Source organism: Gallinula chloropus (assembly GCF_964237585.1).
Source record: "Gallinula chloropus genome assembly, chromosome: 24".
Classification (NCBI taxonomy): Eukaryota; Metazoa; Chordata; class Aves; order Gruiformes; family Rallidae; genus Gallinula; species Gallinula chloropus.
Window position 1 is genome coordinate 391,246 of NC_140109.1, and position 17,958 is coordinate 409,203.

Sequence of the window (17,958 nt, forward strand, 5' to 3'; positions counted from 1 at the left end):
CCTTTTGTTACTGCCACTAAAATGCATGTTGAAACTCTAAATGCCTGGGTATCAAGCATAAGACAATAAATGAGCTTTTAAGCAACGAAGACTTCGGTCCAATTCCTAAACAGACATCTCTAAACTGTGTTCACATCAAAGGGTCTACAAACAGGGAAAGGCTCAGAGTACAAAAGGGGCTTGCTGTCTGCCCCCTTATTTCCCTAAGGATCCTGAACTGAACCATGAAGCTGTGACAGGAGAGGTTTAGGTTGCATATTAGGAAGAGGTTCTGTACTGAGAGGGGGGTCAGGCACTGGCACAGTCTCCCCTGGGAAGCGGTCACAGCACTGAGCTTGACTAAGTTCAAAAAGCATCTGGATGATGCCCCCAGTCACATGCTCTGAGACTTGGCTGGTCCTGTGTCGAGCCAGGAGTTGGACTCAATCCTGATGAGTCCCTTTCCAACCCAGGAGAATCTGTGATTTCATGGTCCCTGCAAGATAAACAGCCTCCAATGTTCTAGCTCCCCAGACAAGGAACAAGATGAGCAGAAAGGCTTGAGAAGGAGGAAGGGTAAAAAGTTATAGGCCAGCCTGCAACTCATGGCAAGGCTTCAAGATTAGCACTGGTTTGAGAACAGCAGCTTACCAGGCAAGAAAACAGAATCCCCTTTCTTATTGTTCCCAGATGGCAGTCTGTGTAAAGCAAATCATGCTGTTCCTTCAGAGAAAAACAACACACAACAGAAAGCAACCCAACCCAACCATTTCCTGAGAGAGGTACAAGACATTCAGAGGTTACCAGAACCCAAACCAGACCTCTACTAACACACTGTACAAAGAAACATGAATAGCATCGTTGGTATTGTATCACCCCAGCCTATTAGCACATTGCCTTGATATCCTGCAGGCATTCAACAATTTCAAGCAAGTTTGTGAACGGCAAGCTCATCTGTGGTCAGATGAACACAGGCTCACCCAAATTTTGTCACAAGGAGGAGCTGAAAGTAAGCTTTTTGACCTTGTTCACTAATGTGTTTTAAACCTAAAGGCGCTAACCTGAGTCAAAATGAAATGTGTTTAAATACTTTGTGTCACATTTCTTCTTGGTGCCCTAAAAAGGAGCACTGCTATATATAACTAGTTCTGGGAAAAAACTCAGAATGGCCCTGTCTTGAGAGGGCTTCACTGCCACTCCAGCCTCAATGGCTTAGAATAAATCTCAAACAATAACATGGGACATGTATACTCAGTATAATCACAAAAGACAAACCACCCTAGAGATAATGCCACAGCAGATGCCATAAGCCTGACTTACAAGACTCTTTACATGCCCACTAGCAAAATCAAGAAGGGAAAGTGTGTAGGAATCACCTTCAGTACTAGAACATACGCCTCAGGAGCACGGGATCACTTTTACTATTCACTCCATAGCCCTTGGGAAGAGTAAAAGGCTGATGCACAGCCACTTCACACACATCCTTTTACATAATCATCAGCAGGAAATTTAACTTAGTCATCTTCCTCCATTCCTCTGGTCCTTCAAAAGACTGAAGGATTCTCTACTGTTCTGCACTTTGAGGGAGCATGGAGTATTTACATACCATGATAGTACTGCACTGATTTAAGGAACAGAATGAGATTTCTTTTGCAAATCCAAACTGAGCATTGCGAGACAAGTCGCATCGTCCAGTACTACAACTGAAAAGAAGAATACTATTTCACACATATTTCACACTCAAATCCAGATTTAATGATGAGTTTGAGCCAAAGAACAAGAACTAATATGAATTTGACCACACAGGTCAAAAAGCATTTTAGGTTGTTTGTGTTATGAGTGTTACATCAAGTCACCCTGAAGTTATGTCCGACAAATGAGCCCATAACTGCAAGAGAAACCAATTCTTTGATCTACCTGTAATATTTTTGGGCCACTGAACACTTAAGCTTTTCATCTCAACTCAATGCTGAAAACCTGGCAATTCTGTCAACTGATACAAGTTTATCCTGCACTGGTTTGTTCAATAAGCTGTCTTCTGTTAAGGAACATCAGGAATTTTTCAGCTTTCTTATGCTAGTGTACACTGTAATATCTTAAAGTTCTTAGCTCTCAGATGAGAAACAGTGAGAGTTATCGAAGAAAAACTTGAAAAATAAAGTGACACTCTACAGTCAAAGGGATCTTTGGGCAAGATAACACAATTGACAAGCTTCAGAAGTTAATATTAAAACGTTCAACACAAATATTCTCTTGCTTACCAAAAATTTCTCCATTTTTGGCAAATTCTGTCACAAGGTACAACATGCTTTTAGTCTCCATCACCTGTTGGCAGAGAAATTGCACACGAGATTGTTTGCAGGAAGAACAAAAAGCAAACAAACACCCAAATAGATACTTACTTTCCTTGTTCCCTTCCAGTAAACACATGGAAGCCCTTGCCTTGCACATACAGTTACCAATCTTCAATATTTTATCAAGTTCCCTCCATTTCAAGGGTAGCACTTGGAAGCTAAGTGCAAGGATAAGCTTTAAATACTTCATAAAGCCAGTGTTCAAAGGTGGTGGTGGACAGGATTCTCAGACACAAGTGACAAACAAATTGATAGCATCCTCAGCAGCTGTTTTAAAGACTTTCCTTTAAGGAATAAGCCTCAAGTAATTCTCTTGCTCAACTCTAACATGCTGATGGCTGGCACTCAGGCAAGAGGACTGGGGTTAATACTGATCTTGGTTACAAACAGAAAAAACACACATCAATAGAACCACCCAGAAGAGCATCAGACAAACTGAAAGTGAAAAGTCCTCTACTTCAAAGAAAGAGAGTCATTTAGGACTTCCCTTTAGTACAACACAAAAAATTCAACACCAAACATGTTTTGGGGCTATTTTAATAACCACAGTAAAACAGTTCATTCTTGCACCATAATTATTCATCCTTCACATTGGGAAGGGATGCATTCAATTCCACAACATACATAATTCATATTAGGATAAACATAGTTTTCTCTGTAAATGCAACAGAAGCGACATGCAAGATTCCAACAAAACTGAAGAACTTAGTTACCCATCTTTCAAGATAAAGCACTTAAACACCAATTCTGGAAAAGCTGAGTTTCTCATGGACTGGTCATCTGCTACAAGTCACTGGTGTCAAGCAAACTCTTCATACAGGAGCAAAAGAGATGGAGAGAAGGGAAAAAAAGAAAGATACCACTATCCATACCTGATAGAGTTTTATAATGTGTGGGTGATCAAGCATTTTCATTATCTGCACTTCTCTGTAGATCTTCTCCAAGTTTACAGCATCCAGCTGAGATTTGTCAATGATTTTTATTGCCACCTGCAAACAAACAGCCAAAAGTGAGATTAAAACTCCCCAACACTTTCCTAGTTGGTTTATCCTTATTATAAAGGGAATAACACAACCACAGATAACTGGGGGCTTTCCTCTGGCTCAGAAATATACCTCCTACACAAAAATACAGCAGTACAACATTGAATGTGTCAGTAGTCCCATCAGATGGCTGCAGGATTATCACTGATATCAGCACGAAGGAAAAGTTTTACAAGAAACAGAAGAGAGAGCAAATGATGGAGGCAACTGCCCCAATGAGCCCAGGTGCAGAATGCTCTTGTAATACTGCTCCACTGTTCCTACCTACTGATATAAAGAAAAAACCTTCTTTCTACCTGTAGTTACAGAACTCTCCATAACACATCTACTCTGCCCTCTTTCTCATTACACTATGTTGCACACCAAGATGTGTACAGGAACAGTGATGTTCATGATGGCAGGTCCTAAAAATTAGGAAACTTCCCTTTGGAATTTACTATGAAGACACCATCTCGAAGAGAGGCTGAGGGAGCTGGGCTGGTTCAGCCTGGAGAAGAGAAGGCTGTGGGGGGACCTCACTGCAGCCTTCCCGTCCCTGAAGGGACCCCAGGAACAGGAGGGGAATGGGCTTGTTAAAGGGCAGAGACTGGCAGGACAAGGGGCTGGAGTGAAGCTGAAGGAAAGAAGGTTTAAATCAGATATTAGGGGGAAGTTCTTTACAGAGAGAGTGGTGAGGGGCTGGAACAGGCTGCCCAGAGAGGGGGTAGGTGCCCCATCCCTGGGGGTGTTCAAGGCCAGGTTGGGCCTTGCGTAGCTCCAGGCCTGGAGGTTGGTGGCCCTGCCTGTGGCAGGGGGGTTGGAGCTCTGGGATCACTGGGGTCCCTTCCAACCCAGACCAGCCTGGGATCTCTGAACTACACAAATAAAACACTGATCACCTGCTTCTGCTCTGCCACCCCCTCATCTTATTCCCATTCATTTCAACTATGACATTATACAAAGTTCAAATCAGGACGTGCGTGTAGAACTAAATAATACAGGCCTGGCTTCACACAGGCAGGGAACAAGGGACAAGCAAGAGAACAGTCACATCCATGGGACTGGACTATCCAAACACATCCTTCCCACCTGACCCTGACAGATTTGCTCTCCCTCTGACTACAGCCCTTCCTCACTCTCTGGTAGGTCCCCTTTCACTCACTCACAGGCCGAACAGCGAGCTGCTTCCTTATTTGGTCTGATTCGATGCCATGTGGCAGCAGAGGACACAAGCAATCATTCATCCAGCTTAAGAAAAACACCACACACAGACCATACCTTCAGTCTCCCTGGCCTTAATTTAAGATCACACCTAATAAAGCAACTTCAGCTTTTGTTTCCTTTTTGTTTGTTGCAGGCACCAGTTGTTAGCCTAAGAGGACATCACCTCACTAGAAAATGACAAAGCATCAACGTGACCAAAGCGTATCACTAAAGCCAGGCCCAGTTCCTAAAGATACATCAGAAAATATTGTATTAAAAACAACCCATGTGTCACGTTCCTCCACTTCCTGTAATCAGAGACACAAGCAGGTCCCTCCTTCATTCTCCACCTCTACTCCAGTTTACAGGTGTTATTTGAGCGACCGCCAGATATAAGAGGAATGGAGCCCACTATTTCTTATTTACAAACCAATGAAAAGATTAATCTGGAAATGGAAAGATTAATCTGGACAATCTTGCATTCCTATCACAGGAGAGTAATTTATCTTTCAGTCAAGGAACAATGTATCTCCAAACTTGTAGGTGTTCAGGAAAGTCTAAGCGCTTGCCTCCATCAATACAGAGTACTGACACATGGCTGAGCAGTGCAACAATTGTAGGGAATTTCTGTTGGGATGGGGATTTTAAGGACAATTCTCTGGGTATTACACTACCCTGCTATTGATACAAAAAATCCTGCTGTAATATTTTAGCTGTCTTCAAAAGCAAGCAAAAAACCATACTAACTTTCTCCCATTTCTTCTTCTTGCACATAAAGCTAATAAAAGTAAAACTATACAGGTCTTCAAAGAAAATATGCTAGGTCTAGAACAGAAGAGCAAGTGAAACTGAAGCAAAGCATAAGTAAAAGTGGTCTGGGCAATTTGGAAAGAGAAAACAAAAACCACAACAGCAGCCTGCTCTGCAGGGCTCATGCCTAGCCTCTCTTTATCAATCCATCACACCATCACTTTGATTAGCACAAATATTTATACTTCCTTCTGTACTTCGCTCACACTCTCAGTGTGGAAGGGAGAATTCTGCAACTGTATGGCTTGCCTGTGCTACTTCTCCCATTGAATCTTGACTCCCATCAACTTACCCTAGGGAAAAATCCATCCTCTCAAGTACAGTAACTGTTGATTTTTCACCTCAGTATAATTTGCCACTTCCACAATCTGCTTTTGATTTTTGAGTATTCCTTTTACCCAAGGAAAAATATTTCCAAACACAGCCTGTTCCTACTTCCAAACCTATCTAAAAGCACAGGGCCATCTTTTTCCAGAGGTATCAGCCATTACTCTGAACACCACAGTTCTCAGCTTCTAATACTTGCAAAGATTTCCAATAAAAAAAAACCCCTTTTAATATTCTTTCAGAAAACAGAAATATCCATTTTCCTAGGAAAAACATAAAGGATTTATCCATCTTCAGTTTTGATGGTTAAATACTTCCATCACTTCTTTCATAATTAGTGCCATAGTTTTGTTTTCCAAGGTTAGTAAGGCTATACAACTATATAATCACTTCAGTCACCAAAACAGAACCTTATAAAAAGCGTGCAGAAGACATTTTTCATCTTTACATGGTTAAAATCCTTGAAGAGATCTTACTTCCTGAGCAACCACCAATAAAATCTCATCAGAGCAAAGAAGCCTTTAAAAAAAAAAAAAAAAAAAGACTAATAAAAAAGGAATGGGTCTACAAATCTGGGAAGCACTGCTATAAATCATGCTATAGCCTTCGCTACGCCTTCTTGCCAAGAACAGTGCTTGATGTTAAAATGTTTCCTATGTTCTTCCTTTCCCAGAAGTTTCCTATCCTACCACCTTACTGCACACCCTAAGACTGAAACAGAGTCCTTCTCCTCAAAGCGTGGAAGCAAGAAAACAAGTCTTCAGGTCACACATTTCTTGGGGCAGAATACCTCCAGAAAAATCTTACTTCTATAGTTTTGAAACATTTCCTTACCTCTCCTTTACAAGCAAGTCATTCTAGATTTAGGACAACTCACAGAGGGTGAAGACTCCACAGTGGCACACAACATCCCATATTGTCTACACAATCACCAACCTGCTCCCAAAATGACCACACTAACATGTACCACTGATTATTCTGCATCAATAGCTTTTGAGTCTGAGAAGATCTGTTGTTTTTACACACAGAGCATTAAGATGCAGCAATGCATCAAGGACTTGGGTGCATACTCCTGCAAAAACGTTTTTATTAAGATATTGCCAGATAATAAAGAGCTGTAATTGAGTCAGTTAATACAAAACTTCTGCAGGCATCCATGGAGTTTGAAGAGATATGTTCTATATGACTTTGGAAACGCTGGAAAGCAAATTGTTCTGGAGCACTATAGAATGAGCCACTGCCTCAGCAGGCTACTTGCAACCTCTGTCATCATGGTAAGAGATGCATTTCATGCTCCTACATCCATAATCTGCTCAACAAAAGACAAACAAGCCTTCTTTAGCCAGATCTTTCAATTGACAGCCATCACTAATGCATTCCTATGTGTATTGTGTAGCCACATTAGTTTGGTGTCTCATATCTGAAATAATTCTGAGCATAGCTTGCACCTCAAATAAGATACTCTGAAGTAGTGGAGAGCTAACAAAGAACAAGCTACAGTTCCAGCTTAAATAGGTTTTTAGCTTAAACCCCCACCACACTGCATCAAACTGTGTTTTGTCTTACGACATGGAGTTATTACGTGCTATTGAGCAGTTTTTGAACACAAAGTGCACACATACTAGAAGGAAAAAACTCTATTTGCCATCCTTGTACAACTCAGTGTGTTTATTATATCTGTGCACACAGCAGCAGGTCTGTATAGGGAAAGCAGCACAGCAGCAGCTGGCATCACTGCTTCTGCAGTCAAATGCAGATTAGGTATCTCCCACTGTTCTTAAATCTCCAGTTCTCATGCGTTTTGCCAGGGCCATCAAAGATTTAGAGAAAAAAACACTTGGAAATACTTAAATCCCAGCAACTTCTTCATAAGGATGTGAGAAGGAACAGCACATTCAACAGCAGCAGCTCACTTTTGTCCATGATCTCAGCTGCGTCATGAGGACAGGAAAAAGGGAAGTAATTCTTGGGAGGTGGAGAAGCTGCTTCAAGATAGGGAACAGCCTCCTATCTTAAGTGTGGTTTGTTCCTGAACATGCAGCTTGCTCACAACTGCTAGCAGAGATGCTGGAACATCGCTTTAAGCTTTTGAAGACAGTGCAGAGACTGACTGTATGCAGAAGTTAGTTCTCATTTCTCCAGTATGGCATATCACTGCCACAGCACAAACAAACTGTTTAATTCAGCATGGGCTGAATTAAGAACAATTACACAAGTCCTGCAACTCTAGTCTTGGCTTTTTTAACAGTTATCACTTCTAAGAAAATAAGACAACTAACAAATTCTAACCAGACTTAAATATATAGTATTAGTTCACACTTCAAGTGAAAGAGGGAATCCTGTTCTTTCCCTTATCTTCTCCTATCACCATTTGCTGCTGCTATAGGAATTCTATCCCAAAATCTTTGCAACTTTCACTATTTCTTTTAATTTAAAAAAATATTAGGAATGGCACCTATTTCCTTCCCTCATTCACTAAAGGCCTAGAGAACTGGAGTTTGCTCAAACCTCATCTGACAGCTGGGAACTGAAACTATGAAGCAGGAAAGGTGAAATACTTGGCAAAAAAAGATGGAAAGTTCTTCTACCTTTCAGCTACTCCAGCTTTCAGTTTTCACTGTTCTAACAGAATTCACTCAAATCTCTAAATAATCTTGAAAGAACAAGACACAACCAATACACAACCCCCCGCAACGTGCCCTAACAACAAACATACAAGAAGAGGTATGTCAGTGCAAACTAAGTTTTCATGCAAGGTACAGGAAGTAAGAATTACTTACTGAACCAAGCCAGCCTAACATTAGAAATTAACACACCCTCCTGCAACCTAGAGCAACTCCAAACTGCAACAGCAAAGTGTTGTGGTGGTATCTGTAAGAGTATTAACCTCTACAGGTACAGCACACTGCCCTCACCCTGACCTACAGGCGATAATTACATCAGCACCCCGACTCTTTGGGTTGTTTGGGGGTTTTTTGGTTTTGCTATAGCACCTTTTTCCCCCTCACTGAGTGGCTCCACTAACCCAGCCTGCGTGCTGTCCGCACAGGGAGCCGCAGCCTCTGCTTGAATCGGTTTTACACATACCTAAGCACGCTCCATCAGGCACTCACATCTCACCCAGCATCACATCTTGTGTCAGGAGGTGGTATTTTTCAGAGAAAAGTGCAAACCACCTCTAACATACCAGACAGCTAAAAGCATAACTGCCAACAGTAAGAACATACTAGTCAGCAGGCTTTCATTTTCAGCTGAAGAGCAATGGCTAGTCGTCTTCTGAGCAGATGACTAATCCTTAGGGGATACTAGTTATAGAGTTTTGGGGGTGGGTGGGGAACATGAGTCTTTCACACATGGCCTATTTAGAGACTTTCCTTCATCCTTGAAGTGCACTGCTTTTTTTCTTCTTCCCCAAGTTGTACCTTCATCTGTTCCAAGAGCTTTTCATTCCTGTTTATTATCTCACACGTCAGATCCCCCTAGAAGCAGATATCCACCTTCTTTAACGTCATGCTTCCCATTACTTCTGCTCTCTTCACTCAAGCCTCCCCTTCAGAGGGAAAATTCTGCTTATTTGTGCATGCCTCATTAACAAAAGTTACTCTGAGACCACACATTTCCCAGCAACAGGATAAGTGAGCATGGCAGGAAAGCACGTGTCATTAATGAAATGGCAACAAACACACAAACATCAAGCAAAGGTGACGTTCAACCAGGTCACCCACTCTGGGGGACCCTGTGTGGACACTCCCTCCCCATTTTTCTTGGCTTTCACACTTCCTTCTACCTAGCCACACAACTGGCTGTTGCATTAATACAGGATTCCAGTTAAGACTTTCTGAATTTGTTGCACACACGTGAGACAACGTAGTAGATGGTATACCTCCTTCTTCATGTCTGACTTGATTTTATCTTCACCTGAACTTTGCTAATAACTTATGGCAACTATATTTACCACTTGCAGTTGAAGCTACCATTTTATACTCTGATACATAGGTTTTCCCTAAAAAGGAATGGCTCTGTATATAATCCACTCTGCTGACCTTTCAAGGTATTAAGGTCCCACCTGTTTTAACTTAACAGTTATTGGCTAGTCAGCGTTATGTAAAAAAACCAGGCAGATATTTTCATAGGCCAAAGCCATATAAAATACAATTTCAAAGTATTAATGCTAAAAAAGCCCAGCAAACAGGTTATGAATTTAAAGTGCTCAAATACAGAGATTCAAAAGAAAGACAAATAAATAATCCTTTTTCCAAGGACTTTCTGAGCAAGTCTCAACAGCAACGCAGCGCACATCTTCCTGCAGTAGAGACCTGATGGCACACAGGTACAGCCTCTCCTAATAAGCTGAATATTCTTCCACTGGAAGTTTAATAAAGGCACAGAGGAATGCAAGAAATTAGCAAATCAAGAAGACTTAGCAACAGTTCAGAACTTGAAATATGAACAGCCTTTCATCCAGAACCATTAATAAACAGGACTTTATGTGCACAATGAACTAACATGAAATCAAGTGAGGGGGTCCAAACCTGAAGTGCTCACTCAAAGCAGTATTTGGCTAGAATTGATTTCCCCTGACATCACTAAAAGTGACCTTAATAAGGTTCCCCTTCCTCAAAGACCGAGTAAATACTTTTAGCATCTAACTCAGCAATTAAGTTCTAGATAAACGTTCTTGCATCTCTTACTGGAGAACATCAGTGTAGCTGTACTGAAAGATTGAAGGTCTTGACACAAGTCTCCAACACTGGCAAGTCTGCTGTAAAGTCACACAGAAGAGAAAAAGGCTTCAGGCTGGACACAAACCATCTCAGGAAAGGAAAGCTGGTTAAAAAAAACAATGAAGACTGTATTACACCACACTGTAATTCAGTAATTTCGTAGGACCCACAGCTGGAAAATCATAGCAGAGCTGGGGAACTGTTAAGCCCTAGTTTTTCTGTAACCTCTGTTATTTTGAAGAATATTAAAACAATTACTTTCTAAAATGACAAGAAAATAAAGACTAAAGATTTCATCCTCATCACGAAGTTTGCCAAAAAACGAGAACTAGGTAGTAAATGACAAGTTATTATTTTCAAGTGAAGTACATCAAAGTTAGGCATATAGCATCACACCTGGGAACAGAACACTGACATCGCAAGGTCTTTGCTTGAGTCTTCATTAACAGCAAGGAAGGAATTTAAAAGAATTAACAGTTTATCATGAAACTTGAGAAATAAGACAAGTAGAAAAATGTCTTTACAGTCATGATGCAAAGCTCATCCATCACTGCATGGCCAGAACAGTGTCACTGCAGGTTTTCCTTAACTGAAAAGTCCAAACTAAGAACATTTTTCATTCCTGTAAGGTATAGTTTTACCACACAAGAGCACAGTAACCGAATAACTGTGGGGCTTCTCAGGCTTTTTACCTTTTACTACAGACAACATCGACTTGTCTGGTACAGAGAGGCACAGTAAGGTCTTTTTCATTAAACAATGAAGGCAACCTCACCAGAGCCATAGTTAAAGCTCACCTCTAGGTGTAGCAGCTAAAACTACCCAAGAAGATGTCAGAGGAAGCTGATCTTTCTAAGCCATTACCCTCATCAGACACCTGCTTTAAAAAATGAAAATGACTAAGCTTTATCCACAGGTACTTACAGCCTGGTTTTGTTTTAGATAAAGAATAAGATGCTATCAGCGTAACCACCGGGTAACACCGGGGGAGGGGGTAAGGGACAGTTAAACAAAGAGACTAGAAATGGTTGAATCTGGGTACCAGGCAGGATGATACAGTGCAGAACACGGGACACATCCAGAAATTCCTTCCCCAGAACAGATTACAGGGGTAGAGGGCCGGCTCATTTCCTAGCACGGGCCAGGTCAGGAAGCCTTAAAACACTCAGGATATGAAAGCAGGCAGGACACAAGGCTCGAGCCTTCCCCTACGAACAGAAAGTTCCCACTCTGCGATGGCTATGCTCACAAACTAATCCAACAGCTGCCCTCCCCCTGCACCGTCCCAAGCCGAGCATCCTCACCGGACCCTGTAATCCCCAACCCACAGGGACACCCGCGGCAGCCAGGCCAGGAGGCATTATCCCTGCCCTCGCCAGGAAGATGAGCACAAGAAAACAAACAAGAACGGGGGCCAAGGGCTCCTGCTCCAAAGCCTGTCCGCAGCAGAGCACCTCAAGCAAATAAAAATACCTTCCCCCCTCCCCAGGAGGAGGCCCCGGCGCTGGAAGGGACAAAAGAAGCCGGCAGCCTGCAAGGGCGCTGCTGCGCGCCCCGCCAGCCCCCCGAGCCGCCCCCCAGCAAACCCCGACCCCGCGCACAGCCCCACAGCCCCGGGCCGGCCGCGCGCCGCCCCCCCGCGCCCCGGAACGCGGCCCCGCCGCGCCGAGCGGAGCCCCCGGGGCCGGCTGCACAAAAAGCGCCCCCAGCAGCACCCCCAGCGCCTGCGGCCGCCGCCCCCGGCCCTGAGCGCGCCTCCAAAGCCCAGGGCTGCGGCGCCCGCGGGCAGCCGAGCGCTGCCGCCGAGCGCCCGGCCGGGCGAGGCCCGAGGGCCGCGGGAGAGGCCCGGCCGGCCTAGGCCGGGTCCGGGGGCAACGGCGGCCCCCGTCTGGGCGCCTCGCCTCACCTCGCTGCGCGTGATGCGGTGCCGCGCCAGCTTGACCACAGCGAAGTTGCCTTTGCCCAGCGTGCCCTCGATGTCGTAGAACCCGACGCGGACGGGCCCGAGTCCGCGAGGCAGCAGCGGGGGGGGCCGCCGGGGCTCGGCCATTACCATGCTGGGCGCGGGGGGCGGCGGCGGCTCCGACGCGAGCGGCGGCGGCTCGAGTCTGTCTGCGGCGCCCTGGAGCCGCGCCGCCCCGCCCCTCCGCCCTCCTCCACCAACCGCGCGTCACAGCGCGCGTCAGCGGGGGCGGAGCTTCGCCATGGCAACCGCAGCCACCGCGGCGCGGCGGCCGCGCGGGCTTCCCCCCTGCCCCTTCTTCCCCTTCCCCTCCTTCCCCTTCCCCTCGGCTCTGCCGGGCGGCACGGCGGTGAGCCCGCCTGGCTCCTGGGAGCGCTCCAGGCCCCGCTTCGGGCCCCCCCGCGCCGCCGCGGGGATCCCCTCCCCGGCAGAGTCCCCGCCGCTCCACCTCTGCGCTGCGGCCGGGCGACGGTCCCGCCCCGCCAGGCCCTCGGGCCTGTGGCCTCTCGCACCCGCGCGCACAGGGGTGACAGGAGAGGCAGCCCCAGCTGTCCCCGCAGCTCTGACTGCACCGCCCCGCGTTACAGCTTGGGCACCCCGACCAGAGTCTGCACCTTCGATTGTGCTCCCTGGCAGAAATACCCTCTCCCTGACAGCGGCAGTTCCAGCAGGCCCAGTTATTCCAGACCAGAAGCTGCCTTTTCATTGCACATCTTCCTCCCAGAGCCCCGACCAGCAGCACACAGCACTCACAGCCAGTACTGCAGGCCTTGAACAGGCACAGAGCAGGGCAACACAGCTGGTGGAAGGGCTGCAGGGCTTGAAACGAGCTCCTGTGAGGAGCAGCTGGAGCCTTCGGGTTTGTCTAGTTTGGAGAAAGGGAGGCTGAGCTCCATACAGAGTCCTCAAGGAGGGTGTGTGGAGAGGGAGGTGCTGAGCTCTTCTTCCTGGCATCCGGTGATAGGACACTAGGAATGGCTCCCAGCTGAGTCAGGGGACACTCTTACAGAAAAGCTGCCTCCTACTTGTGGAAAGCTGGTTAAATCTGTTACACGTCAAACCGCAATGACTGCTGTGCCAAGGGAAGGGGAGGCCTGCGTGAGAAGTTACTGCTTGCCCTTCACTGCACTAAATGCAGTGCAGCAGAGTCCTCTAAGGAATGACATTTTGAGATGAGGCTGCTGACTTGGACTGCTATGCATAACAACTGTACTGCTGCTGCTCTATTTATCCCCTTAAAAAGTTCTGACAATGACTAATGGATGACTTGAGTTAGTCAGGCACCCACTTGAAATGATTGATAGGTGCATGAGCAAGCTTACCATAATCCTTCTTGAACAGAAAATGGTATCATCCTGAGCTGTTCCTTGTGAAATTTCACTCCTGTTTCACCTTTAGGATGTTTCATATTTTTCCGAAACCTGAAATATTGACCAAAAAATAACTCTACCCCGATGCAAGCTGGGTGTGCTAAAAGTAACATTCAATCTTGTGCAAAATATTGCCTAATATTAATATCAAATGGCAATATGAATGAATATATACAATTTCTAGTAATATTTACTTGCTTCCTGCTCGTTTTCATCCATGTAAAGTCTCACCAGACTGGTGCAAAATCAATTCTTGAGCCAGATTTTGTGTTTGCAGTGGAAAACTCCTGCAGAAACTGAAGACACACCACTGCCCCTGCAAGCTCAGGCTACAGGAACGCTTCTTCCTGAGGCTGCCAGAGAGGAGCTGCGGTCACAGCAGACCCCCCCTTGTGCCCCAACAGCCGTCGATGGCCTTTGCGGTGCTTCGGGATGCTGCTGCCGCCGGCGCTGCCGCACACTGTGGAGCACGAGTGCCCTCTCGTGGTCAGTGTCCCGCACGGAACACGACAGCTGTGACCCTCAGCTCAATCAGGGTGTCAAAGAACTGGTGTAATTACCCCGCCCGCTAATAACACCCAGAGATGCTGCGCACGTGCAGCCGCCTGCCTGAGTTCAGTGAGCCAGCAGCTCGAGAGACCAGGGCAGTAAGCTCAGTTGCCAAACTACGGCTTTCAGCTCCAAAATGCAGCTTTCAATGCTTCACACCTAACCCCAACATCTGGCTTGAGCCTTTTCCCTCTCATTTTCTGCTTTTCAGTGCCTAAAAGATGCTTAGAGCTTGCCCATAAAACCTCAAACAACCCAAACCATAAAAACAGACCCCACAAAAAACCCACTGAGAGACCAAGGATGCAGGAGTAACAGCAGATAGACAGGCAGCTGCTTGCTTGATACAAGAATGATAATTACTGCATCAGAAACCCTGAACATCTCCAGCAATCTTTCAAAACAGAGGAATTTAAATAAATAAATGGATTACTTCTTTCAGGGCTCCATCCTGCACCTCTGTCTGGTAATGGACCAGGGTGATACCGACAGACACTGATACCGCAGGATGGAGCCACGGTGCACGTCCATCTCGCACCCGGCATTCAGGAAGTGAAAGAAGCAGCTGTGGCAACTGACCCGAGTATTTCCATGTTTGCAACAGCACCCAGCTCCAGAAATGCCTCCTTGCATGTTTACATTGGCAGAGCGCACACACGGCCACGTCGCTGGATGCTGCTGTTTCAGTCCCAGGCAGAAGGGCTCCTGCCGAAGCCTCTGGCACACCTCGGTTTCCTGGTGCCTTATGCAGATGGGGTTTGTTTCTTTTTCCTATTTATTTCCATGCGATGGAGAAGAGCAAACTTTCAGAGAAGCCTGCCAGGAGCTAGATTCGTTTCAGACACTTCATAGACAAGACTTGTTTGGCAGCAACATGCTCTTCTCCAGAAAGGGGAAATACTCACCTCAGCAATATCGATGTTCCTACCTGGCATCCTTCGTTTGTTTGGCTATTATCTCTCCATTTCTTTGATCAAGGAAGGAAGAAAACCCCACAAAACCAAAACCCAGATGGATCCAAAACCTGGAGTAAAGCCAGACAAAGCAGATAGAATTCTTTGAGATTTCAGTAGTGTATTCTGAAGAGTTCTGGCTGCAGTAAGCACTGAAGTGTCAGGATCACCGCAACCTGCACCTTTCTTTTAGCTCTGATTACACCTTTCTGCCTTCAGGCAAAACTCATCCATCAGGAGACTGGTACTTCACTACCACATCTGTCCATCACAGTGTACACAGGGTATCCTAAACAATGGAAATGCCTGCAATGAAAATATTCAACTGCTCTGCACAGATGCTTTTATACACAGACACACAGATAAACAGGCATTTACTATTTTTATTTAGCTTGTGTAAAAGTCAAAAGTGATCCAACAGGAGAAGTAAAAAAAGATCACTTGCTATACACAGGGCCAGGTACAAGAACTGCTCAACCAAACCATATCTTTAATCAAAGAAATAATGACTTAGTCTAGACATGTTTCAAAGTTGCTGAATAGATCTGCTGGGCAATGAAAGTACAATTACAAGGCTTCATTATTATAGTCTTAGAGTCACTTTGGAGTCACTCATTTTTAGACTCTGGACATCCCAGAAAGCCTGTGAGATGCTGTTATATCATATGGGACTGACACACTCCATAGTTGACAATCAAACTGAGACAGAGCATAAAGCTAAAACAAACACAGTCCCAGGTACACGGTGATGTCCTAAGTGCCTTCTTTTCTTCAGTGCTTCACAATGTTCAGCGTATTTGGTTCCCTATGTAGAACACCCCAATGGGCTACATCAAGTAAAGCTTCACTTTTTATTCCAATGCTGGAATAATTGAAAACAGAGTAAGTGCAGACAAAGCAGAATGGGCTGGTTTACTCAAAGATGAACATATTTGCTTTGAGAATATATAAACCAATGTATCAGACGGCTGGGATACCAAATCAGATAGGGCAGATAAATTTTAATAGCCTAACTTCACAGTGCTTTCTACACATACACAGCTATGAACACGCAGAGAACCCTGGCAAGAAACTGTAGAGCTCTGAATGGAAACCTCTAAGCATGTTCATGACTTCAGTATGAACAGCTGGACTCAATTCACATAAACTCCGAGTAGCTCTGTATTGAAAAGAATCCAGAGGCCATCCTGCTGCTATCAGTCCTTTGTGGCCACCAACTTTGCCTTCAGGATCTAGGAGATGCTGCAGAACTTGTGCTCCAGACTCTGGATGGAGTCCAGAGGGACACGTTTAGCATCAACGTGTTCAGGTAAGGACAAACAACTTTAGAAAGCAGAAAGCACACACTGGTGCTGCACTGACCACCTGAAGCCTACCTACAGCCTGAAGCAGCCAGGGAGCACAGGAATAGCTTGTGCCTGTTCATTTCAGTGCAGGGCAATCCTGTATTTGTTGATGTATTTTCAGCTTTGCAGATCTCCACATCAGATACCGTAGTCCTTTATGGACCCAGACCACATGTGTGTTTGATAAATGATTCCCTCCCTCTTTCTTTCCAAAAGCCTTGGCAATTACAAGTACCTCCACTGTAACTGTAAACTTTTACAATGGAATCAGAGTCACAGAATTGCAGGGGTTAGAAGGGACCTCAAGAGATCATCAGGTCCAGACCCCAGCTAAAGCAAGCTCATATTCAGCAGCATGTGGTATTTTACCCTGAGCATATTCAAGTCAATATGAATCTCACTTATCTGAAGTGCCTGTGAATAGACAGCAGAGAATTTATTACAACTGATCAGCATAATAATTTAGTTTACCTGAAAAATGCTGATTTTAATCTGATTCTTTACTTTCACCTACCTTTTCCTAAACTCCATCTCTGTCGAGATTAACAGCAGGCTGTCAGTCTTCATGGATTTCAGCACGTCACAGGTCCAAGGGGAAAAAGATCTAGAATGAAATTGCAACTGGCTATTCCTTCTATGAGAAAGGAACTGGACCTTAGTATGTTATTTAGGCCAAATTACCACATCTCTGGACAGCTAACCAGGATGCTGTCCTTCCTGAGACCAATTAGAATGCTCTGGAATATGCCATCCCCTTCTTCCAGCATTGAAGTCCCTCGCTCCTTCCTTTGCAACCCCTTTGGCAGAGGATAAGCGAGGGAAGACAGCTAGCCTCCCACCACCAACACTGCCTGGGATTCTTTAAAGACAGCCTAACGTGCTGTGACTCACATACACAGCCTGAGCAGTAAGGTCTAGGGAAAGAAGGAGAAACCACACCACCCCCCTTGTGAAGGGTCTGTCATGCTATAGGCAGGAGGTGAGGAAACCACCAAGCTGTGAGCATGGCAGCTTTCTTGGGGGGACACCCGTGAGAATCCAAGTGTGACCATAGTGTTTGACTTTTTCACACCTCTGAAGAGTAGGTCAGTTAAATAAAAAGGGATTTTCCATTGTTCTTCAGTTTCAAAGACATGTCTTTGGAGTACAAAAAAAGAATCAAGAGTATTAACGAGCCGTTCCTGGGGCAAAGGGGGCTTGATGCAAAGCAAAATGCATACATCCTTTGCAGTTTGGATCTTTAAAACCCCATATTCTTTCAAAAAAAGAGAATATAGGGACAAGGCAGAACCAGGATAAGCATCACATACACTATTATTAAAGCAAGTGCATAGGGAGTGCAAGTTAACTTGCATTGC

At 45.1% G+C, this 17,958-nt stretch overlaps 1 protein-coding gene across 1 annotated transcript in view; it reads right to left on the reverse strand.

The window, feature by feature from the left end:
- SIK2 (salt inducible kinase 2) overlaps positions 1-12,475 on the reverse strand; it is a gene marked incomplete at both ends in the record, with an annotated part of 36,887 nt that extends 24,412 nt beyond the window's left edge. The window contains 3 exons of the mRNA XM_084274877.1: positions 2,241-2,304; positions 3,206-3,322; positions 12,326-12,475. Coding sequence (XP_084131003.1) covers positions 2,241-2,304; positions 3,206-3,322; positions 12,326-12,475 — 331 coding nt within the window. The remainder of the gene's footprint in view (positions 1-2,240; positions 2,305-3,205; positions 3,323-12,325) is intronic.
- Between the last annotated feature and the right edge of the window lie 5,483 nt (positions 12,476-17,958).